This window comes from Megalobrama amblycephala, linkage group LG14 (genome assembly GCF_018812025.1).
Source record: "Megalobrama amblycephala isolate DHTTF-2021 linkage group LG14, ASM1881202v1, whole genome shotgun sequence".
Classification (NCBI taxonomy): Eukaryota; Metazoa; Chordata; class Actinopteri; order Cypriniformes; family Xenocyprididae; genus Megalobrama; species Megalobrama amblycephala.
The window spans coordinates 12393132-12419910 of record NC_063057.1 but is presented as its reverse complement, the minus strand read 5'-3'; the positions used below and the strand labels follow the sequence as shown (position 1 = coordinate 12419910).

At 35.7% G+C, this 26779-nt stretch overlaps 1 protein-coding gene across 4 annotated transcripts; it reads right to left on the bottom strand.

Moving 5' to 3' along the window:
- Positions 1–70: 70 nt before the first annotated feature.
- Positions 71–26437, bottom strand: pnpla8 (patatin-like phospholipase domain containing 8). 4 transcript variants are annotated; one of them, XM_048155024.1, is made up of 20 exons: positions 25806–26437; positions 25570–25721; positions 25105–25355; positions 24831–24987; positions 24662–24755; positions 23448–23527; positions 23186–23340; positions 22960–23080; positions 22665–22862; positions 22218–22337; positions 21974–22089; positions 21757–21886; positions 21559–21659; positions 21210–21325; positions 21095–21126; positions 18885–19067; positions 18683–18797; positions 18411–18553; positions 18139–18325; positions 13214–13322 (listed from the first exon to the last, which is right to left on the bottom strand). In XM_048155024.1, exons 1-20 carry the CDS (start codon positions 25966–25968, stop codon positions 13312–13314), a joined length of 2625 nt encoding a protein of 874 aa, XP_048010981.1. In that variant the 5' UTR covers positions 25969–26437; the 3' UTR covers positions 13214–13311. The 4 variants fall into 4 exon arrangements, with proteins under 4 accessions (XP_048010982.1, XP_048010981.1, XP_048010980.1 ...); XM_048155023.1 differs by lacking the exon at positions 13214–13322 and having other exon boundaries at positions 17583–18325; positions 25570–25724; positions 25809–26437; XM_048155022.1 differs by lacking the exon at positions 13214–13322 and having other exon boundaries at positions 17583–18325; positions 25806–26436.
- Positions 26438–26779: the final 342 nt, after the last annotated feature.

The window sequence follows — 26779 nt, the reverse complement described above, 5'->3', positions numbered from 1 at the left end:
TTCTCGCCCTAATCCTCTTCCGTACTTTAACATCTTATCTGAGAGAGAGAAAAAATGAAATTGGAATAAATTGAGATTTAAAATCATTTATTTCTCTTCATAACCACGAGGTAATACAGTTGAAAGGTGTTATGAGGAAAATGGTATTTCGGAATCAAGCTGTTAAAATTGAATCTACAGCACTCATAATTTTACTCAACACATTCAAGGATTAATGATATTTTACATATTATACACTCGATCTGAACAGAACCAATAAATTATGTAAAATATTTTTTTCCCAAGTGCACACAGAAGCAAATAAAGATGTATACTGAAAAACAGCTGAGGCATTCAAACATAGTAGTAAATCAATTATCATTTCATTAGTATTTCCACAATAACAATGTAAGAGCCATCTTCAGCAATAATACAACTGCACTGAGTGCTTTCAAAACATTCTGTGCAAAACATCAGACAGTGCTGTTGGTTCCCTTTGTGGTCTGAAATTGCAAGGTTGATAATTATGAGCATTTCACTCTGAATGAAAAATTGAAAATTATTTACACACACTTCAATCTGTGCACTAGCAGCTCAGCTCATGCTAACTACAGTACTGTTAGTTCAGTCAACTCTACCTGCATTATTGTGAAGAAAAAAAGCAAGATTTTCTTGAGGAGAGACACAAAACAACAGCAATTGTATCCTATACTATTGCAAACTAATGGATCAAAATTACATTATTACATCCCAACAAACAACAAGCAGCAAATGCAAGTAGTAGCTAGTCAGTGTTGCCACTAACATTTCATGCTTGCAAGGCTCTTTGTTTCAAACAAGACCCACAACAGAGACAATAATGAACCTAATCAACCTATTCAATCTTCTTAAGTGCTCGATATGATGCAACAGACTTTGACAATGTAACTTAATTCCATTGTAATGCACTGTTTTCATTGTTATACATTATAGAGAGAACGGAAAAGGTCAGTGGTTGTGCTAGTTTGGATTAGGGTGTGAGTTTTAGAGTTTGGAGCGAAAGGGAAATCCATCATACATGTCAGCTTTAAGTTGTGCCCATTCGGCTAGCTTCTGAACGACGCCCTTTTCTTGAGTGAGAACACTAGCCACTTTCCTTAACTTATTCTCGTTGCGCTCCAGGTAGTTGCGACCTTCAGCTAGCATAAAGTCCAGCCTGTCCTGCCTGTTCTCATCCAATGGGACATCCTCACTCATGTAAGGGTTCAAACGAAAGTAAGTGTTCGGGGGGAGGAGGGCGTCCAGCATCGTGTGGACCTCTACAATATAAACAGAAGAGATCAACAGTAGTTTATGTAGTGAGTGACAAAGAACTGTAACAATAGCAATGCTTCATCATTTAAAGAGGACCTATTATGCTTTTTTCACATTTTCAACTTTCTTTAGTGTGTAATGTTGCTGTTTGAGCATGAAAAAGGTCTGCAAAGTTACAAAGCACAAAGTCCACTCAAAAGAGTGTTATTCTCTATATCAGTAAGGACTGTTTTTGAACTTCCTGAAACACCTCGATTGTATTCTTGAGTTTTCTTCCACATCACAATATCCCTCATTTAAATAATTCCCGCCCAAGGTATACGCAAAATAACGGGGCGAGGCCTGGTTGAGTTGGGTTAGTAGTGTGTTGAAACTCCCGGTTATGGTAAGAAGCGTGATTTATAAAACACACTCAAAATGGTTGACCAATCACAACACACTGGTCCAGCTGACCAATCAGAGCACATTGAGCTTTTCAGAAGGAGGGGCTTCATAGACACAGGAAGTAAACAGAGCATTAATGACAGACTGGGAAGAGAGGTGCTGCAATAATATAAAAATGCGTTTTTTGAACATTGAACATTTTTTAACAAAAATGCATTTTTTGAACATTCAAGCATGAAATCTAGTAGACACCAAAATCAAAATCCAGACTTTGTAAAAAAGGCCTATAATTGGCCTCTTTAAGAAAGTCATATTACAGTTTTAATTTATATATTTTTGAATAAAAATGTATACTTTAATTGTTATTTAAATCTAATTAAATGAATGGAATTTTAATACAGTTAGTTATTTTATGTGTTTGTGCCAAAATCAAAATCACTCTTATGGAATTAGTTTTCTAAATGATGAATTCATGTTCAAACTGTTAAAATCAGACTGAAATGATCAAGGATCTTGTTTAAAAATAAACCTAAGCAGTTCATTTCTATCTTTGGGATCCGACATCTAGATATGCAGAGCTGTAGGTGCTACATTTTCTTATTATTCAGATGACCAGGGACTTTAATTTTGTAGCAGATTCAACCAGGCATCATAACACAAGGAGAGATCATTAGGGGACTATAATATATGCTATATATTTTTATATAATTTATTAATTTTATATAATCCTATTTTTATGTTTGTATATTATATGTTATATATTTATGTTAAATCATTTCATTTCATTTTAAAATAATTAAAAAATTTAATTAAATTCTTTTTTTTTTTTTGGTGCAAAAACATGGAATTAATTTGTAAATGACACAATTCATGTTCAAATGTGTTGTATAAATTGTTAAAATCAAATTGAGAGTTACTCATTTTCTTTCAGAGGGGTTTGCAGAGCTGTAGGTGCTACACACAGCACAGAACAATGCACTTACAGCATACAAATGTGATCATGTGACCCTATCTTCTCACCTTCGGTGTCTGTGGCGCTGCTGATGACGTTGGTGAGTTTGGTCTTCAGGCTTGTGTAAGTGCTGGAGCTGGTCTTGGCAACGGTTTCGTATCGGCCTGTGCCCAGAGACACCACACACTGCACAGGGGTATTGGGCCACAAACACTTGCTCTCGTGGATGGCCAGAGCAGTAGGGTTGTTGATCAAGAGACCACCGTCCTGAATAACATCAAAAACATTATCACAATCACAATCACCTAACCATATGTGTGAGAAAGCGAGAAGAGATTCTTGTGTGCTCCATCTCAACTGCAATTGGAGAAACTAAAATATACTATTTAAAAGAAATCTCAAGCTTCTGCCAGACTGAATCTATTCTTGTCCAAAAGCAAGTCTTCTTTGTGGAAATCTGGGTTATTCTTTGAAATACTAGAGGTACAACATAAAAGAGGTGAATTTGCATTTCCAGCTGATATGATTATAGGAATCATCACTGTTGAGTATAATGCATGAAGGATCTCTCCTCTGTAGGAGACGTGGGTAGATGTGTTCATTTAACCTGAGGCATATGAAATCCATTTACTTGGCATCATCCTTCTCTGTTTCCAAGGAGCACATCAGAGAAAACGAGATGAAATCATCCGCTAAACAACATCCTTTATTTCTCCAGCATGCCCTACATTTTAGTGACATGGATACTGATGCACATCAGAGAATTACACGCTGCTTTCTGAGTCCAGAGTTAACAGATGATACCTCATTAAATCAATCAATTAAAAGCTAATTAATGGGATATTTCACCCCAAAATGAAAATTGTGTCATTATTTACTCACCCTCATGTCTTTTAAAGCCTGTATGCATTTCTTTCTTCCATGGAACACAAAAGAAGATGCTTAGCAGAATGTCTACGCTGCTCTTTTCCATACAATAAAAAAAGTGAATGGTGACCATGGCTGTCAAGCTTAAGTTTCACTCTGTTACTCTCAGAAAACTATCATATTGCTTTAGAAGACTTTGAATATAATGCATATAGGTCATAAGAACTACTTTTATGATGCTTTTTGCAGACGGTCACCATCCAGTTTGTAACTAAAACTGCAGGGTTCCTACACATTTTCCATTTCAAAATTCCATACTTTTCCAGACCTCCTTCAAAACGATTTCTGCCATTGGTAAGCTTCGTGTCCTTTTCTATGTTTTCTCTGCTTCATGTTTGTAGTCCGGGTCCTACAGTCTTTTAGTGATTTTTAAATTAGTGTTTGATTGTTGAAATAAAGTTTTGTATTAAGTATTCACGTCTAGGCCCTTATAGCTTATAGTGCATTTATTTAGCAAAATGGTCCTCTCGAAATTCATTTTTGTAGCTGAATAATGAGTATTTGGACACTGAACGGCTTTTCTGAGATAGGCTAAATGTGACATTTTTACAAGTTGTTTTAGTGACGCCCCTCTGCAGTTGAAACACTGATTGATTGATTGATTGATTGATTGATTGATTGCATGTGACATGATACAGATTTCAGTAAGTTGTACTGTATCTTTCAACATACCTTCGGATGTTCATTCATGTTTATTTTGCGCTGTAACTAGTGAAGAGGAAGAGATGGTTGGTTCATGAGCGCTACAGTGATCTGTCACGCCACAAAGCACCAAGAAAGATCACGACTCACTCCAGTCTATGGTAGCCCATTTTCAATTCTTGTGAGATTCTTGTGACACACAACTCTAAACGATTCATATAAATGACGTATTTTGATTCAAAACGTCTAATTTTGCCAAAAAGTGACTAGTTTGCAGGTATGATAAATTAGAAAACTGAATAGAGCCAATAGTCTAGAAACACAAATATTTTTCCATACTGTAATTTCTTTTTCCATACATTTCCAGACCTGGAAATTACTCAAATCAAATTACATACTTTTCCATACTTTTCCAAACTGTGTAGGAACCCTGAAACTGTAACCATAAACGTTTTTGTTATTTGAAATAAAATAAAACTTCTAATTTTGTGTTCCAGAGGAGAAAGAAAATCCTGTTTCCTCAATGAAGGTGAGTAAATGATGAAAGAATTTTCATTTTTGGGTGAAGTATCCCTTCAATGAATGAATCGATGAATCAATCAAACAAAGAGGAAAAACAAACAAACAGTAGAGGACTGACTTCTTGTTTGATGGTTGAAAGCCCTTGAGAAGAGTATGCATAACAGATTACAGGCCTGGCATGTTGAGAAGAAACTGGAGTGCTATTCAGAGCAAGAAAGAGAGAGAGAGAGCGAGAGACAGAGAGTGGCTTTGCCACTGGTGGCATTCGGAGTCTGGGCATCAAGTGCTCTGTTGGCAACAGGTTTTAGAGCCAAGAGCCTCCACTACATTTGCATTTTAATGAGAACACATTCATCCCACACTGCAAAAACATACATCAAAACACATCACAGCATTTTTAGATGAGGAAGATTGGATCATGGGAAGATTAACCTAATGAATGTGCATTAAGTGGGTTTGGTTGGCCCTTAGGTCAAAAAGTTGGAATCATCTACATGGGCTATTAGATGAAGAACGAATACAATCTAAAAATAGTTCATTCTCATCTTGTTCAACAATAAATTAGGCCTTCCCTGAGGGCAATGTCACTCAAAATGTCTCTTCTATTGTTCCCGAAAGAACATTTGACCGCAAAATGAGGATTATTTCTGATGGACGCATGAAAGCATCATGTGGGTCAATGGCATGTAAGAGTGACCATGATAAAGAAAAGGAAGAATGTTTTTAAGTAATGGAAAAAGAAAACATTTTCACCATGATTTTGGTGGTTGCACTACATGACTTTATTAATAAGAAGTAAAGAATATTTCATAAAAATACTATTATTTTTATCTAAGAAATAATGATAAAAAATTATGACAAATGAGATTATTCATTCTTTTAATAAAGTTTTTTTCTTTATTATGATATCAGGACATTTTTAACTTTATGCCCCCCTAAAAAATATTACAATTAATTTCAATTCAGGGATGAACTGTATTTTTAGTGTATTTTTAATAAATGACGAGATTAAAAATACCTATGTGACATATAATTTTTTACTTAATGCCTCTAAGAAATATCAAAATGAATTTTAATTCAGAAATGAACTGTATTTTGAATAACTTAATAGATAAAAAATTTTTTTATAAATGAACAGAAAAAAAAAAAAAATCACATCATTTACTCATGTGACATATCAGGAAATTTTTTAGTTTATGCCCCAAAAATATCAAAATGAATTATAATTCAGAAATTAACTTTATTTTAAATGTACTTTGAATAGATGAATACTAATAGGTAACAATTATCAATATATATATATAAAAAAAAAAATCACACCATTTACCCATGTTGCGTATGTAAAACTTAAAAGTCTCACATGCCGTTTCATTCCGCCATTTCTATATAATAACAGGCTCATCTTCCTATTGACCACAGATCTCATCGGACTCTGAATGAATCTGGGCATTCATTTAGTTCGGAGAGCAACAGCTTTATTGGCCTTTTTGGGACAACAGGGACATTGTGGAAAGCTGTATGTGAACTTGGGTGTCAATAGGCAGACGGACAGAATGACGCCTTCCTAATGGCTCAACAGGCATCGCTGAGGGCTACGATTCAACATTAATGTCTGCCACTTGGCGGAGAGACTTTTAGGCTGATGAAATCTCAGGCTGTGAGGGTGCGTTCAGTGTGGCAGAGGTGGGACTGTGCCAGTTTGAGCTGGATGAAGACAAGCAGACAGGCAAAAAAGACCTGACAGCTACGCCAGTGTAGTGCAGACACATATTCAGGTCATGAACTATTAAAAATAATACTCTCCTGAACAAATCTTGTTTGTGTATCCCTTCTGTTTTACAGTGCGTATCTTGATGCATATTGTGAATATGCAATCACACTTTAAAGGCCTGTTGATTTCAAGAGCAATAACTTTAAAGATAACTATAACAATAACTATAATAGTGTCCACATCAACGCATGATAACATTCTGTTTATGATAAGCACGCTTCTGCCGCTGTATGCTCAAGCTCTTTAAAGCAGGATTAGCCGTCATAGTTTTTAGTGTTCATCAGCTGGAAAAAAAGCATTCTCAATGTGATTCCAACAATATCGTTCCTCAGTAGCCCCGCCCACTGATTCGAGCACGACAAGTAGTTGTAGGTAAATAATAGATGTGACGCTAACACTGGATCGAGCAACTAAGCGATAAACATGCCTTTGAAGAGTGCAAAACGTTGTGGAAAAACACAGTAACTGTTTTGAATTTGCAGAGAGCCTGAAATTAACAAACGATGCTGTGCCTTCTATATTGGATCCGACAGGAATGGCGCAACACACTTTTTTTTTAATGTGTCATTATTGCTTTGTTACAGATTGTTTGATATGTATGGATTACGTGTACATGTCTAACCAAAATCACCAGTCCAATGTTTTTGTCTCAAAATCGTTTAGTGTCATTAAATCAAACCAGTGACTAAACAGTCAACTTCACATTGTTTCTCTTAGTAGGATGAAAATAATCTGTTATTTAAACTGTGATTAAATTATACATAGAAAGCAATCAAAGAACGCTCCTTTTACAATCGCTAGTATCGCTGAGTGTTCTGGACTCTTGCCAAAACTCCCGTTAGAATCAACAAATCTCTTATTTACATTGTGTTTGCACTGTTAGTTATGAAGAAAGCATTAGTGTGACAAGATGACAAGATTCCTGCATTCATTCACTCAACATTATCAGCTACATGCTCATCACTGCAACCTTTCATGCCACGATCTAAATATAATGCTATAATCAACACGATTAGAAAACCTTGAGAACTGTAATAGTAAAAACGTGCTAAAAGTTCTCATGAGAATTCCACATGTAATACTTAGCTATTTCCATATGCAAAGATGTTAGCCAATCACAGCAGTGGGCGTTTACACTGCAGTCTCACAGCAGACACGCCCCTTAAAACAGAGGGCTAAAATCAGGGTAAGAAAAATACCTTTTATTTCTAATTTGTGCACCCCAGGAAACTTTATAAAATAATAAAATAATTCAGTTCATGACCCCTTTAAAACGATATCGTTATTATTATAGTTATTGCCTTGGTCTGAATGGGCCTTAAAGGGTTAGTTCACCCAAAAATGAAATTTTTGTCATTAATTACTCACCCTAATGTTGTTCCACACCCATAAGTCCTTCATTCATCTTCGGAACCCAAATTAAGATATTTCTAATGAAATCCGAGAGGTTTTATTAACAAAAAAAAAATTACCACATTCAAGGTCCAGAAAAGGTCCAGTGCTTCCGGGTTCTACGTCATAACGCCGACTCAATAATGAACCGGCGTTCTGACGTAGAACCCAGAAGTGCTGCAACGTAAATAACGTAGGAAAATGACAGGAGAGAGATGAATTTGTTAAATAAAGTCATTATTTTTGTTTTGTTTTTGCACACAAATAGTATTCTCGTCGCTTCATAACATTAAGGTTGAACCACTGCAGTCACGTTGACTATTTTAATGATGTTTTTACTACTTTTCTGGACCTTAAATGTGGTAATTTTGTTGCTTTCTATGGAGAATTAAAAAACCTCTCGGATTTAATCAAAAATATCTTAATTTGTGCTCCGAAGATGAACAAAGGTTTTACGGGTTTGGAATGACATGAGAGTGAGTACTTAATGACAGAAATTTCATTTTTGAATGAACTAACCCTTTAAGGTTATAATGATTCAGAGAGAAGTGGTTTAGAGAACTGAAGAGTCTAAACAATCCCTCTGACAGGAAACTCTTCAAACAGCAATCTGAGAGCCACTTTAAGGTAGCCGACCTGAAGGGCCCTGAGTGACGGCACTCAAAAACACTAACGAGTCCGAATGTGCGGCCCTGATGAGACAGCACAGGAAATAGTCTGAGTGCATGTACTGTATGTGCAGAGTTTGCTTTCCCTCTCTCTTCTTCTGACAAGAACCTAAAAGGGTTTGTAATGATTTTCAATACTGCAAGATGTCTGACCAAGGATGATGTCAACAGTCAGAGAACTTGGTGGTCTGGAGGTCTTTTAAAAATAAATAGTCTTGCAAAAATAACGTAAAACATAAGAATAAGTTGATAGCAAGAGCGAATATAGTGTAGATTATGCAGACCGGACTTTGTGTGGTTTACCTGGTGGAGGTCATTTCCTAGTACATATTCCTGGAAGTAGCCTGGAGCAGCGGAGGAGGCTCGAATGGCCTGCCACATTTTATGTTGACAGCCGCCCAAATAGTGTGAGCGAACCCCAGGCAGGAAGTTATAATTCCTGAAGACATACGCCTTCAGTGGCAGGCCTCTGTTCACTATGGTGCTCACTGCTGACACCTGGAGGAAGCATTGAGTGATTTTTCTAAACAGGGAAAAGAATTGCATTTTTGTTACAAATATATATTTTGAAACCCACCTTGGGGCATTTAGGGTTCTTGGAAGTCTCGATCATTAGTCCATGTCCCATTCTCTCTCTGTGGTGAATAAAAGGAAAAAAATAATACATTAAATGTAAATAGCAAATGAGATTTTATGTATTGCTATTTATTTTTGCTTTTATTTCAATGTATTTTTATATGTTTCTTTCTATTTCAGCTTCAAAATATTGTTGCACTATTACAAAAATAAAATAAAATAAAATAAAATAAAATAAAATAAATAAAATAAAATAAAATAAAATAAAATAAAATAAAATAAAATAAAATAAAATAAAATAATTGTTGTCCAAATAGGCTTTTTTGTCTTACTTGAGGATCTCCTCCCAAATCTGGCTGTCATAGTATGCATGACTCCAGCCCATTTTCACTGTGCCCACAATCAAGTTTTGTTTAAAGACATCAGATCCCAACTTCCGATAGAGTTCCTCACACTCATCCAGAGGGATCTGGAACACACCCAGCATAAAGGCCAGAATGGCCCCTAAGAAAAATCATAGAAGATTTAGAAGATATAGAAGAAGAAGATCGTTCATTTATACACCTTGTAGACATTTTGCAAGTAGCTGTAATAATATACCTGTACTAACTCCACATATGTAGTCAAACAGCTGGTAGATGGGCTTCCCGGTCAAACTCTCCAGCCTGTGCAAAGCCTGTAATGCAACCAAACCCCTACAAAACAATTACATAACGTTCATAAACCTTATAACATCATGAAAGGATCAATTCACTGAAATAAATTAAGAGTTTAAGAGTAGTTGACATGGACAATATCATGCACATTAAGTTTTTTTTTTTAAATTTAGGATCAACATTTTTTAGGGAAATTTACGCAAATGTGTTCAGTGTTCAGTTACAATTCAAATCCTGTAATTGGTCACAATCTTTAATTCATATATATTTAAATGTTTTTTTCCACTACATTAATTACATTTTAGCATTTTGCTGTTCACTTAAAATCAAATTTAAATATTTATATGGTCTTTAATTGATGATTATATCGGTAACACTTTACAATAAGGTCTCATTTGTTAAGATTAGTTAATGCATTAACTAACATGAACTAACAATGAGTAAATATATTTTTACAGGATTTATTAACCTTTATGTTACTTAAGAACGTTCATATTCCTGTTAGTTCACAGTGCATTAATGTTAACAGATACAACTTTTGATCTTAAAGGTCCCGTTCTTCGTGATCCCATGTTTCAAACTTTAGTTAGTGTGTAATGTTGTTGTTAGAGTATAAATAAAATCTGTAAAATTTTAAAGCTCAAAGTTCAATGCCAAGCGAGATATTTTATTTAACAGAAGTCGCCTACATCGAACGGCCAGTTTGGACTACATCCCTCTACTTCCTTCTTTAATGACGTCACTAAAACAGTTTTTTGACTAACCTCCGCCCACAGGAATACACAAGAGTTGCGTTTGTAGAGTGTGTTTGTCGCCATGTCGTCGAAACGCTGTTATTTTCATCCCGCAGTCCAATCACCGGGTCTGATTCCGGCTCAAATTGATAGGGTAAAATTAAAGACATGTTTACAATAACACTGAGCGCGTGCATCTCCACGTTATGGTAAGAGGCGTGACCTTTCCGGGCAAGATGCGCTAAACTGCTGTCGAATCACAACACAGGAACCGCTGGCACTATCAGAACTCGTTACGTATTTCTGAAGGAGGGACTTCATAGAACAAGGAAGTCATCAGCCCGTTTTTATGACAGTGGAAACAGCGGTATACAGATAAGTAAATTATGTGAAAAATACTGTGTTTTTTTACACGCGAAACATGAACACATGTTATATTGCACACTATAAACACAATCAAAGCTTCAAAAAACCACGAAAAACGGGACCTTTAAAAATAAATGTTGAGATTAACATTAGCTAAGATTAACAAATGCTGTAAATGCTATTATAAAGTGTTAACATTATGCCTATTAATTTATATCTATAGATCTATAATTATTGATAATTATCCAAAAACGTGTTTGTTTGTTTTTTACTTTTAGATTAAGTATAGCATGTCCCACTGCCATTTTTATTTTATTTTCATTTTATATTCTGGGTAAAACTGTGATAAATTTAAAACATGAAAATTAGCCTAAGATGATAGACAACATCTAAAGGGATTGCAAAATTGTGTCAGTTCTATTTTTGGATGACCTACTTTTAAGTGAATTTGGGCTGACCTACTTTTATCTTAAAAGTACTTTCATAATCTGTTAACTTTAGGTTAAGCATTTTTTTCCCCCAACTGTAATCAGTCTGTCACCTGGTGCCTCCTCCGTCAATGGAGAGGACACGTATCCCTCTGCCTTTGACCGGGTCATTGTAGCCCACCAGGGCCAGAGCCTGTCTTACCGCAGCCTGCAGCTTGACGTCTCGTGCCTGCCTCAAACGCAACAGACACGAGATGATCTTCTCCTAAACACAGCAAGAGAAAGAAAGAAATTAAAAATAGAAAGTTATTGATTGAGACTACAATGCAGAAAAATAAAGTAGTCTTCACTGCAAAGACGTGGTTGGACACAGACTTACAGAGACTGCCACACCTCTGGTCTCAGGAAACTCCAGCAGGTGGAAGCTCAGTTCCTCCACCCTGCTAATAGTGATCTTCACGTCAGTGACTCGCTGAAGACTCTTGACCAGCGCTCTGGTTCGGTTATCCACACTAACACGTGCTATTATCTACATACAACACAGTTACGTTTAATCTTTAAACATTACAATTAATGGGAAATTGATATATTGCAATAGCCTAATTCATGAATATATATATATACACACATACATTATATACACACATACATTATATATATATATATATATATATATATATATATATATATATATATATTTACAAAACTGTCACAGTTCGAACATTATTAGTGGTCCAAAAATCAAGCTTAATTTTTCTAACATTCTATTTTATTACATAAAATTTACATTTCATTTTTATTATTTTTTTATTTTTTTGCATAAAGAAAATTCTGCCAACTTGTATTTTATTTTGTATTTTTGTTAGATTCAACCCCAAAACTATTCTGCAGATCACACTGAAATATATGTAATAATATAACTCAATTAAAAATAACTCAATTAAATATACTCTATTATGTTTACAGGGATATTATTGTACCTTTTCCCTCTGAGACAGCAGCCTCTGTGCTTTCTCCTCTGCCTCTTTCTGCTCCTTGCTTTCTGCACTCTTTGCATCCTGGGGCGCGGCCACTTCGATTCCAGGCGGTTTGTCCTTCTCCGCCATGCCACCCTTTGAGTCTGTTCTGAACTTTGGAACGAGAGGAGTGATGTAGTTACCTACAAAAGCCTGGACGCTTGGCCTGGGGTAGGACAGATAATGACTGATGCCTTTCCTTGGCGATATGGGGATGGCTGAAACGCCCTCGTCCTGAGCTGGGGCAGAAGGGGCTTGTGGACTTGGGATGGAGCCATCCTTGTCAATGGCAGATGGACCAGGGGGCGTTTCAGGTGTGGATCTATGGGATACAGGTGCTGCCATAAGGTTATGATCCTTGCTAACTTTGGAAAGAGCGCTAGGTTGGATTTGAGATGTCGAGGGTGTTGTGTCTCCTTTATCCAGTTGTGATAGTTTGTCATCTCGTGTGTCGCTTCCAAAGTAGGCATTGACATGTTCAGCCAGGTGACTGTACGTTTCATCCATGTTTGTTGTGAACGCAGCGGGCTGGAAACGTTGCAGAGTTTGCTTTGCAACCCCGCTGGATGTGTTTCCTGTGCTGCTCGACGGATTATTAATAGACTTTGGGGTTTCTTTATGAGGTTCCATGTCTTTTTTCACCTCTTTCTCCCTAGGCGGATCAGGTGCTGCCACAGTCATGACGGCTCCAGCCTCTGCCTCAGCACATTCCACTTTAACTTCTATAGTTTTGCCCTGGGGGGCACTGGGTTTGAGGCGTGTGATCTTGGAGAGGAGGTCGGTGTTCACCGTTCCGCTCATGGCCTTGGTAACGGTGTCCAGTGTGCTCCTGATGCGCGACATGCGGCGAGGTTACTCGAGGGAATTCTGGGATATTCCTTGAGGAGACACACTTGTGTGGTTTTGGCATCAGAGCTGCTGAGCCTTGCAGAGGTCAGTCAAAGCTTTAGCCATTTCACATCTGCTAGACAAGGGCTCTGTGCTTATTTAGGAGCTTTTCTCATTTTAAAGGCGACCTGTAAGGTAAAAGATTGTTATTTTTTATTATTAAATTAATAATGTCTGATATCATAAAAAGTAAGAAACCATCCAAAACACAGCAACTGCATGGAAATATGCTAAAAAATGCCCAGGCAACCAACCACAATATTTAATATTCAAACTGTTTTTGCATAAAGACAACGGGCCTCATTCATGAAGCATGAGCCGAACGAGTGCTTAATTTTCATTTTTTTCCAAACAAATTCTCAAAAATTATGCAGTTTTTTAAAATAAATAATATATATATATATATATATTATATATATATTTATATATATATATATATATTACAAACCCGATTCCAAAAAAAGTTGGGACATTGTACAAATTGTGAATAAAAACAGAATGCAGTGATGTGGAAATTTCTACGCAGCCATGATGCTGTAATTGATGCAGTATGTGGTCTGGCATTGTCGTGTTGGAAAATGCAAGGTCTTCCCTGAAAGAGACGACGTCTGGATGGGAGCATACGTTGTTCTAGAACTTGGATATACCTTTCAGCATTGATGGTGCCTTTCCAGATGTGTAAGCTGCCCATGCCACACGCACTCTTGCAACCCCATACCATCAGAGATGCAGGCTTCTGAACTGAGCGCTGATAACAACTTGGGTTGTCCTTGTCCTCTTTAGTCCGGATGACATGGCGTCCCAGTTTTCCAAAAAGAACTTCAAATTTTGATTCGTCTGACCACAGAACAGTTTTCCACTTTGCCACAGTCCATTTTAAATGATCCTTGGCCCAGATAAAACTCGTGCGCTTCTGGATCATGTTTAGATATGGCTTCTTTTTTGACCTATAGAGTTTTAGCCAGCAATGGTGAATGGCACGGTGGATTGTGTTCACCGACAATGTTTTCTGGAAGTATTCCTGAGCCCATGTTGTGATTTCCATTACAGTAGCATTCCTGTATGTGATGCAGTGCCGTCTAAGGGCCCGAAGATCACAGGCATCCAGTATGGTTTTCCGGCCTTGACCCTTACGCAGAGATTGTTCCAGATTCTCTGAATCTTTGGATGATATTATGCACTGTAGATGATGATAACTTCAAACAATTTTTCTCTGAGAAACTCCTTTCTGATATTGCTCCACTATTTTTCGTCGCAGCATTGAGAGAATTGGTGATCCTCTGCCCATCTTGACTTCTGAGAGACACTGCCACTCTGAGAGGCTCTTTTTATACCCAATCATGTTGCCAATTGACCTAATAAGTTGCAAATTGGTCCTCCAGCTGTTCCTTATATGTACATTTAACTTTTCCGGCCTCTTATTGCTACCTGTCCCAACTTTTTTGGAATGTGTAGCTCTCATGAAATCCAAAATGAGCCAATATTTGTGTTATAATTATTTAACAATAACAATATTTTTTCAGAATTGTTCTTTTGAGTCAGATCTTTTCAATAAATCATTTGAACCAATTTTACAAAAACTGTCCTGCATGATGAATCAGACTGAACCAGTTCTCAACTCTTTCAATTTATTAATGATATAAGCTATGGTATGACTTGAAAACTTGAAATATAGAGCACAAATATATTATGAGCCACTTTTATGATGCATTTGTGGCCTTTTTTAGGGTTAGAAAACGCCATTCACTGTAATTGCATGAAAAGCATAGCCATTTCATTCTTCAAAATATTTTTCTATGCTACACAGAAGAAAGAAAGTCATACATGGGCAAAAATGGAATATAAAAAACATTTTAAAACATCTCAGAGATAATACAACACCCGTCCCCTGTCAGTCATCACCATGGAAACCGACGTCAACATGACAGAAACGCTGACAGCTATGGAGTTAGACAGCGCAAATATCGCACAATATGAGCATCAAATGAAAAATATCGACTGGATCTCATGCAAGGACTTTACAATCGAGATCGGGGAGCAGCAGATCAGGCAGTACATGGACACATGGGAGATACAGCAGTCCGGCTGGCTCTACAGTCTGAAGTTTCTCCAGGAAACAGAGCTGGAGTTTAAAACGCAGTATCAGTACGAAGCCAAATGGAGCATCCCGACCCGAACTGCCCCGATCCCCACAGCCACAGCCAGCGTGTATTTCATCATAGAAATCTCCAAAATCAAACCAGACACACTGCCTGTGGACGTTCACTTCCTCGTTGAAACCAACAGGTTCAAGCATATTCCAGGACAAACGAGGTTCAGGGAAAAGTGGCTGATGGATGTCATTGAGAGCAAGACTCTGCTTATAGACACCGTTGACTTTTAAAACGTCAAAGTCTGTCATTATAACTCTGCAGTGCTGTTTACAAACAATGGAAATAAATGAAAACTTTTGCTTCATAATCGGTGTTTTGTATCACTAGAAATAATAATAATAATAAAAAAACTCTCTAAATTGCCTCATATCAACCATAAAATGTTCTGGTTTTGCCAGTGTAGACCGAATTATCTAAGCGCAAGGTGACTCTTACTTTTATCAAAATAATAAATTATCTATATGTACATTTAATGTGTTTATAGACATAACAATTTATTGTTTATATATGTTTATTAATTTTCAATAGGCTGCTCATTGGACGATTGGTGTTGTTATGATCAGCTAAAATAAATAATTCGGCTCCTTTAAGCGGGAATTTGAAATATTAAGCATACAAATAAAACTACATACCCGGCGACTGCTTATTATTCGCTGTCATTTCGTTCGGAAATATTTTGACAACAGAGAGATGTATGAATCCCAAATGGAAAATTCGACAGGAAACGTTTGGAAACAGAAAACATGATGTGATGTGCACACAGCCAATCAGAGGGCCGTGAATCTCCTCTTCTCTTCAGTTGACAGGATCAACACAAACAAATGGGAAAGAGAGCACTGCCAACTACTGGTAGTAAGTGAAACAACATACAGCATATTTCCTGTATAATGCATTTAAAATATTCAACGAACAAGTTTAGCATTTAAAATATTAATAAAATAATAATTAATGTATTTCATACCATCATTTGTCATTTTCCACACTACATATAATTATGTATATATATATATAAATACAGTACAGTCCAAAAGTTTGGAACCACTAAGATTTTTAATGTTTTTAAAAGAAGTTTCGTCTGCTCACCAAGACTACATTTATTTAATTAAAAATACAGTAAAAAACAGTAATATTGTTAAATATTATTACAATTTAAAATAACTGTGTACTATTTAAATATATTTCACGAAGTAATTTATTCCTGTGATGCAAAGCTGAATTTTCAGCATCGTTACTCCAGTCTTCAGTGTCACATGATCCTTCAGAAATCATTCTAATATGCTGATCTGCTGCTCAAGAAACATTTATGATTATTTTCAATGTTGAAAGCAGTTGTGTACTTTTTTTTTCAGGATTCCTTGATGAATAGAAAGTTCAAAAGAACAGCATTTATCTGAAATACAAAGCTTCTGTAGCATTTTACACTACCGTTCAAAAGTTTGGGGTCAGTAAGAATTTTTATTTTTATTTTTTTGAAAAGAAATTAAAGAAATGAATACTTTTATTCAGCAAGGATGCATTAAATCAATCAAAAGTGGCAGTAAAGACATTTATAATGTTACAAAAGATTAGATTTCAGATAAACACTGTTCTTTTGAACTTTCTATTCATCAAATAATCCTGAAAAAAAATATTGTACACAAATATTTTGTACAATTGTACACATTAAATGTTTCTTGAGCAGCAGATCAGCATATTAGAATGATTTCTGAAGGATCATGTGACACTGAAGACTGGAGTAACAAAGCTGAAAATTCAGCTTTGCCATCACAGGAATAAATTACTTTGTGAAATATATTCAAATAGAAAACAGTTATTTTAAATTGTAATAATATTTCACAATATTACTGTTTTTTACTGTATTTTTAATTAAATAAATGTAGCCTTGGTGAGCAGACAAAACTTCTTTTAAAAACATTAAAAATCTTAGTGGTTCCAAACTTTTGGACTGTACTGTATTTATATATATATATATATATATATATATATATATATATATATATATATATATATATATATATATATATATATATATATAATGTAAAATAATTAATCGATGTAATTAATAGCTACCATCATTTGCAATTTTCTACACTACTTTAAATTAATAATATTAATTAAATATATATATATATATATATATATATATATATATATATATATATTTAACTAAAAATAACAAAATACTTGAAATACTTGGAAAAAAAAAAACGTTTACTGAAAAAAAATAAAATCTTCTTCATATAATCTTCTTTTATTTCAGCTAGTTGCCAAGGCAATATTAATCATATTCAATTAGTTTAACTTGATATACTAAAATAACTAAGACTGGAATAAAACTACACAGACATTAAAAAAATAATAAAATACCAAAAAAACAGAAATGTAAAAATTGCAAAAAATTTAACTAAAATTAAAATGAAAACAAAAAAATATAGAAATGAAAACTAATTCAAAATTTTAATAAAAACTATAATAGTATCGCAATAATACTAAAATAGCACTGGTGTGTAATACTTAACAACATGTATTTAATCTCATTTTCACACAAAACTGTAATTGTTTTCACATTTTAACATCTGATATAATTTCTAAGCTGCCCAAAAAAGGGATATATAAATAAAATATAAAATGAATAATTAAAAAAAAAAAAAAAAAATGTAAAACTTAAGCATATTTCTTTTTAGAGTCTGAAAGTTCACAGGTCTATGAAAATTTATTTGCTAGTATTTGGCCTACATCGATATATATATTTAGAGTTCACAGTGTTGCAATAATCGGCCATTTCTCTCACAGTCTGATAGAGGTTGTTTGTGGAGAGTTTGATGGTTCTCCTGGCTTTGGCTCAGAGGAGGAAGCCTTACAGGCAGAGCTGTCCGTCCTTCTACAAACATCTCCAGCGACTGGACCCTCCTCTCCTGCTGCAGCCAGTACAGCATCTCAGTACGGTCCCAGCGCATCTTCTCCCTGTACAGCCGACCCTGTGAGAAACAAAACAGCAGCGATAAGGACGAACAACAGGATCAACAGTTTCTGGTGCAGATAACAGATAACTAATGCACTCACCTTATAGCTGATGTTGTCATTGAAACGGGTTGTGATGTGGCCCATAGTTCTGGACAGTTCTTGGTCTACAACTGCAATCTGAAAGTTGAGCTTCTCCCTTTGACTTGCCTCCTCCATTCTAGCGATAGATGAACCATGATAACCTGTGTATTCGCAACAAATCTGTATTTGATTCATAATAATGTCTCAAAATATAAAGCCATGCAGGCAATACACCATCCAAAATGCAGATTTCAAGGGTCAAACTTCATTATTCTGTGCCTCTGATGTACCTTGCAGGAAAAATCTGTTGGGGTCAGATGCCTCTCTCTCAAAGTCCTCCAACCTGGACAGCAACAGCTCCCTCTTCTGGATCAAACGAGCAGCCTGCTCCCATGCAACAATTGCCTAATAGCACAAATACATCCATGTGACAACATAAAACCTTGATGATCATGATGGAAAGGCAGAAGAGTTCATTCTCATTATCTCTACCTCCTGCAGATGGTCTCTGTACTCATGGGAGCTGTATTTGATGGCCATGTCTAGCCGCTGTCCTTCTGGCAGATGCAGGGCGTTCCAGACCCTTTCCAGCCTGACCTGCATCTGTTCTCCATCCAGCAAACCAACAGCTGGACCTTCATCTTCCTCTCCAGGACATGCAGCCTGTCCCCCAGACTGAAGATCAATCAATCAATCAATCAATCATATCGTATCTATCATATTGTATCGTATCTATCGTATCTTATCTATCTTTTTTATCTGTCGTATTATATCGTATCTATCTTTTGTATCTATCATATCATAACGTATCGTATCTATCGTATCTTATCTATCTTTTGTATCTATCGGATCGTATCTATCGTATTGTAACGTATCTATCCTTTGTCTCTATCATATCATATCTATCGTATCGAATCTATTATATCGTATCGTATCTATCGTATTGTATCGTATCTATTTTTTGTATCTATCGTATCGTATCTATCATATCGTATTCTATCTATCGTATCATATCTATCTTTTGTATCTATTGTATCATATATATATTATCTCGTATTCTATCTATCTATCTATCTTTTGTATCTATTGTATCGTATCTATCATATCGTATTCTATCTATCTATTGTATCTATCTTTTGTATCTATCATATCGTATTCTATCTATCTATCGTATCGTATCTATCTTTTGTATCTATCGTATCGTATCTATCTTTTGTATCTATCTCGTATCTATCTTTTGTATCTATCGTATGGTAACGTATCTATCCTTTGTATCTATCATATCATATCGTATCGTATCTATCTTTTGTATCTATCATATCTATCATATCATATCTATCGTATCGAATCTATTATATCGTATCGTATCTATCGTATTGTATCGTATCTATCGTATTGTATCGTATCTATTTTTTGTATCTATCGTATCGTATCTATTATATCATATCGTATCTATCTATCATATCGTATCTATATTTTGTATCTATCGTATCGTATCCTATCTATCTATTGTATCGTATCTATCTTTTGTATATCGTATCTATCTTTTGTATCTATCGTATCGTATCTATCATATCGTATTCTATCTATCTATCTATCTATCTATTGTATCTATTGTATCGTATCTATCTTTTGTATCTATTGTATCGTATATATCATATCGTATTCTATCTATCTATCTATCTATTGTATCGTATCTATCATATCGTATTCTATCTATCGTATCGTATCTATCTTTTGTATCTATTGTATCTATCATATCGTATTCTATCTATCTATCTATCTATCGTATCTATCGTATCGTATCTATCATATCGTATTCTATCTATCTATCGTATCTATCTTTTCTATCTATTGTATCGTATCTATCATATCGTATTCTATCTATCGTATCGTATCTATCTTTTGTATCTATCGTATCGTATCTATCTTTTGTATCTATCGTATCGTATCTATCTTTTGTATCTATCTTTTGTATCTATCTTTTGTATCTATCGTATTGTAACGTATCTATCCTTTGTATCTATCGTATCATATCATATCGTATCCATCTTTTGTATCTATCATATCTATCATATCATATCTATCGTATCGAATCTATTATATCGTATCGTATCTATCGTATTGTATCGTATCTATTTTTTGTATCTATCGTATTGTATCTATTATATCATATCATATCGTATCTATCATATCATATTCTATCTATCTATCATATCGTATCTATCTTTTGTATCTATCGTATCGTATCTATCTTTTGTATATCGTATCTATCTTTTGTATCTATCGTATCGTATCTATCTTTTGTATATCGTATCTATCTTTTGTATATCGTATCTATCTTTTGTATCTATCGTATCGTATCTATCATATCGTATTCTATCTATCTATCGTATTGTATCTATCTTTTGTATCTATCAAATCGTATCTATCTTTTGTATCTATCGTATAGTATCTATCATATCATATCTATTGCATCGTATCATATCGTATAATATCTATCTTTTGTATGTATGTATCTATCTATTGTATCGTATTGAGTCTGTCTGTCTGTCTGTCTGTCTGTCTTTCTATCTATAATTATTTTTGCTAAATAGAAACCTGTCCTAAATATAACGCTAACATGATGTGATAGATGAAGCAGAAATCAGTGGAAAACAGAAGTGCATAATTATATTATGAGGAAGAGAACATGAACTCACTGCATCTTGTATTTCCTCTTCTGGATTTCTCTCTGAAACACAGCACGCATGCCTTTTAGGACACTAAATAATGCATGTTCATAAATGTACCAATATTTTAAAAACAACAACATGCCATCCGGTTCTGGTTCCCTCCCCAGTCCTCCCATCTTTATAGTGTTGATGTTCCAGAATCCAGGAACAAATTCCTGTTTCTGTCTCCTAAGTGAACTGATCCTTTCCTGCTGCCTTCTGGAAGAGATCACAGTCAGATAAAAATTAGAAGCTAAATCTACAGGCTAACTTTGATTTAATTATAGAAAATGGAACAGGCAAAAAAATTGTTTAGCCATTTGCTGACAGTAACATTCCCAGTATTAGAAGTGTTGTGTTATGGACGAAACAATTGCAAGTCATCATGAGTCATTCTCAGAGTAAATGAGGGAGGATAAACTAGAAATGAATCCCATCTGTTAATACCAGACCTTTTCCTCTCATCTCTCTGCAGCTGAGTCAGCTTGTGTCTCTCTGCCTCTTCATCATCACTGTCATACAGGTGAAACAGCACTGACAGATAATCAGAGTCCTTTAAAACCAGGGCACAAATAACACAAGCAATGAGCCTGCATCCTGAATATATTTAGCATTTATTACTCATAAACACACTCCTGTTATAAACTTACCTGGTTGGAAATGTAGTTAAGATAATCATCCACTGATAGTTGGCACCTCCACCACTGAAACCAGGCTCTGTACACTCGTGTGGTCGCATCCACAGGCCTCTTTCTGTTCGCAGCCCTCTCTGTTCTCTCTCTGCATTTATGTTGTTAAATTAAAGATTTCTATAATTTTGGGGTATCAAAGAACCACAATCATAGATAATAAGAAAGGAGTGAACACCTGTGGGATATGCTGTATGGGTTGGGCTTCCTGAGTGATGGGTTGATTAGCTTGTCATCAATTAATCTTTTTGAGCAGCATGTGGAATTTTTCAGAGCAGGCTCAATCCTGGGGTCCTATAAAAAATAGAAAACTGCTTTTGATGTTCTCAACTTCATGATATGAGGATGTTGTGATATGTCACCTACAAAACATCTACATTTGAAAATACCCCAGGTAGTCCACAAGCACTAACTCAGCTTACCTCATCAAAGTTGAAATACTTTGTTGAAATACTTTTGGATAGTTCTTCATAGACTTTGCTTATTTCCATATTTTCTCCAACCAAGTTCCGATCCATCTGAATGACCGATGCTGAATCGATCTAGAGGTTAATAATGATTATATAGGTAAGTCCAATATAACACAAATGAGATGTTGTAGCCTAGTTGATAGATAAGGATATTTTATATATATATATAAAATCTACAAATATTAAAAATCTGTTTTACTAATTGAAATAAAGCTGAAATAAAATAGAAATATATCATGAAAAACTGTTGCCTTGTCAACTAACTGAGATAAAATAAGCTGAAGTACTAAAATTAAATCTAAAACTGAAATAAAAAAATTAAAAATAAATAAAAACTAATTAAAAATATTAATAAATATTATAAAAGTACTAAACACTGCTGTGAAATCAGAGTACCACCTCTTTATTGAGGTCATTGTAGACTGGTGGGTACATTTTGATGGTCTCCGGGAGAACCCTATCGGACACTCGGGCTGCTGTTGTGCGCACAATGGTTTGAGGTGAAACCGTCATAATGACCACGTCTCCTTGTGTGTCTGAAGGTTTCTCCGCAAGAATTTTGTGCTTCTTTGTTTCCTCCTCTTCCTCCATTAGTTTCTAGAAGGAAATGGCAATAAAACAACTGTAAGTCACATTTGCAGATGGTACAGGTATTCTGCACATGGTTATGTCTGCAGTTAGTTTATTTCTGTACCTGTAGTCTTTGTTTGAGCCTTTGGAGTCTGCTAGAATTATAACAGATCATGGCTTCTATAAGCGGGCACAGATCTGTCTCACAGTTATTGTCATCCTTGTAATCGCTCTCTTGTAATAATCTAAAAACACATATGCACAAATGCAGTTTCAGTTCAGATTACTTATGCACATAGACACTGTCACTGTGATTGTTATGTTGTATGGGTACTTCGTTACAGCCCAACCTCCTCAGATCCTCCCCAGGACTGATGTGTGTCTCCAGGCTGGAGGGAGGATCTGTGGACAGTAGGACCGATGGGGATGGAGGCCGATCAGGCAGCGTTATCTCCAGTTCCTCCAGCAGTGTCTCCCTCTGTAGATCAGGCATGGAATGACATCCCTGAGAGGGTGGAAGGACAAATTGTGAAGAATATTATAAAATCTACAAGTTTGAAAAGTTGTAATATAGAATTTGTGCAATGCGAATGATTAAAAAGTCCTGGTCACCTTCATTCTGAACAACCGGTTTGGACTAGGACTCTGATGCTGGTCTTGTGTCGGTATACTGGCCATGCTGGCTGTGGAACCTGGACACATGCAAAAATGACAATGTCCTGGTGCCACATCCTGAATTATAACCCATCAATTTAAACGGGTAGTTCATTCAAAAAGCAGATTCTGTCATCATTTCAGTCTGTCAGTCAATCTACCCTTCTGTCTGTCTGTCTGTCTGTCTGTCTATCTATCTATCTATCTATCTATCTATCTATCTATCTATCTATCCGTCTGTCGATCTATCTATCTATCTATCTGTCTGTCTGTCTATATATTTGTCTATCTATCTATCTACCCGTCTGTCTGTCTTTCTGTCTATCTATCTACCCATCTGTCTGTCTATCCATTTATCTATGTATCTGTCTGTCTATCTATCTATCTATCTATCTATCTTTCTGTCTGTCTATCTATCTGTCCATCTATCCGTCTATCTATCTATCTATCTATCTATCTATCTATCTATCTATCTATCTATCTATCTATCTTTCTGTCTGTCTGTCTATCTATCTATCTGTCTGTCCATATATCCGTCTGTCTATCTGTCCGTTCATCTATCTATCTGTCCGTCCATCTGTCTGTCTATCTATCTATCTATCTATCTATCTATCTATCTATCTATCTATCTATCTATCCGTCTGTCGATCTATCTATCTATCTATCTATCTGTCTGTCTGTCTATATATTTGTCTATCTATCTATCTACCCGTCTGTCTGTCTTTCTGTCTATCTATCTACCCATCTGTCTGTCTATCCATTTATCTATGTATCTGTCTGTCTATCTATCTATCTATCTATCTATCTATCTATCTATCTTTCTGTCTGTCTATCTATCTGTCCATCTATCCGTCTATCTATCTATCTATCTATCTATCTATCTATCTATCTATCTATCTTTCTGTCTGTCTGTCTGTCTATCTATCTATCTGTCTGTCCATATATCCGTCTGTCTATCTGTCCGTTCATCTATCTATCTGTCCGTCCATCTGTCTGTCTATCTATCTATCTATCTATCTATCTAACAACATTACACCCTATTGACTTTGATTGTATGGTAAAAAATACTATTATTCCAAATATCTCCTTTTGTGTTCCATACAGGTTTGGAACAACATGAGGGTGAGTATATGATGAACTATCCCTAAATGTAACTGTGTATCTTGCCGTACACTGAGTGTCTCTCTTATAGCAAATTGGCTCCATGTGGCAGGGCAGGAGGTCATACACATTTTGCAGATCCAGCTCCCCAATTTTCTCCTGAATCTGGAAACACAGAAATTCATTGATTTGACCTTACAGTCTTACTTTACAACACACATACTGTACACACAAGCACACCTCCTTGAGGTCATCCTCAACAGCTTTTTCCCATGGTGTGCCCGTCATGGACCTCTCCGTGCTCCGTGCCTTCTGCTCTGTAACAGCATTTGTTCTGGCCTTCCGTGCAGACTTGATTCCTGTGACAATCCTGCATCTTATGGAGCGAACATTCAAGCTGTAAACAGAAACAGTTACATAAGCAGTGCCACACTATATGTCATCAAATGGGCTATTTTATGGGATCAAAGCTTGTTAAAGTCACTATAATTCAGGTAAAAAGAGCAGCACTCACAGTCTGGTACAGTCCATAGCGAGCTGAGCTGCCACCCTACTGCGATTAGCACAGTCACTGAAGACGCCTCGCCTCTGTAGAGTTTTCGTCAGCTGCAGGTAGTGAAGAAACAGCTGCTCACAGATGTGCAGCACTTCACTGAAAGTCTGGCAGTGCAGCTGCACTTTCTCTTCCTGGGTCAGTGTGGTGTCCACACACGGGGTTTTCAGGTTCTGCCAGATCAGACCCAGCTCAGAGGTCAACACTGCAGTCTGAATGTCAAAAGCAAAAAGAAGAGATATATCACTAATTTAAAAAAGGAATTCATACTTCCTTCATACTTTAAGTTTGAGATTGACTACATAAACAATAACTGTACAACTCAACATCTGTTTGTTGTGGCTTAATTTTCTATATTTTTTCAATTATTTTTTAAATGCTTCTATTTATTTATATAATTTATTAGAGCGTCTGTTTGAGACTGACCAGAGACTGTCTGTCTTCATGGCAGATGGAGTAATGTTGTGATTTCTGGGTGATTCTCCCCTCCAGCTGTTTGCACAACTGTGTCAAAGAGGTTGGAGTGCTTGTATCCTTCTTATAAGCTGAAGACTCTGATCTCACCTCCTTAGACCTGTCTGAAGATGAATTTGTACTGTAATATTGATGTCAAAACTTCAAGAATGAATAAACCAGAGAAAGCTTGTGAAGGAAGTACTAACCATTCATCCTGTCACCATTGATGTCCAAGTGCCAGAGTAGTGAAAGAGGTCTCAGGTTCTGAATCTCTTGACTGTGGAACAACATTTGGAGGTCCTCACATTTGATACGCTTACGAACTGAGAGACCATCAAACCTGTGTGTGCTTGTTATTTCCCCAGTCATTCTCAAAACAAGGATGTTTAAGACATCGAGCTTAAAAAATGTCTTGTAGTCTTATGTACTACACTAATTATTTTAAATAAGCTGCCAAGTTTGACATTTTGACATTCAAGCCTTACAAGCTTAGTCAAGTCAAATAATAATTTAAAATCAAACTTTTCAGCATTTATCAATCAACATTTCATAATAAAAAATCCTAATAAGACGCAACAGTCTTTTCAGGTTTAAATGAATGTGACCTGATTTATGTCACAACTACATACGGGTAAAGTTTAAAATTATAATGCACCAGATTAAAAAACAAGACGGATTAATTAGGCTATAGAGTACGAACGTTTTAAGATCAAAAGTAAAATCGTAACAAAAAAATATATATATATTTTTATCGAACGCAATAATGCGACTGAATAGCAACTTGTTTAGAGTCCTAAACAAGTCACGTTCCCCTGGAAACACCGGCTGTTCACGCACGACGTCATTACGCAACTTTGGAACGGACACGGCACTATTTTTAACTACTATTTATTTATTTATTTATTTATTTATTTAAAGTTAACTTAAATACTCTTGAAATTAATTTTAAAAGAAAAATATTTAATGTAGTCTAGCTTTTAATGAACAATTAAACGAATTAAAAAGCAGTTTAGTCTTAAAAAATAAAACAAAAGTATAATAAGCTCATATGGTGGGCAAATCTACACTTTATGCTAGTCTAGTACAGGGGTTTTCAATCTTTGAAACCCCCAAATATAGTCATGCGAAGGACCCCCATCCTAAACTTTAAAAGGCATCTATCTTTTATAAACACCCAAAT

What these genes read in the sequence shown, in the direction of transcription:
- pnpla8 (XM_048155023.1), bottom strand. Translation starts at nt 25,968, where the DNA reads ATGACTGGGGAAATAACAAGCACACACAGGTTTGATGGTCTCTCAGTT. An exon ending in GCTATGGACTGTACCAGACT is followed by an intron (nt 24,988 to 25,104) that starts GTGAGTGCTGCT and finishes TTCTGTTTACAG; the next exon opens with CTTGAATGTTCGCTCCATAA. An exon ending in CAACAGATTTTTCCTGCAAG is followed by an intron (nt 18,554 to 18,682) that starts GTACATCAGAGG and finishes GCGAATACACAG; the next exon opens with GTTATCATGGTTCATCTATC.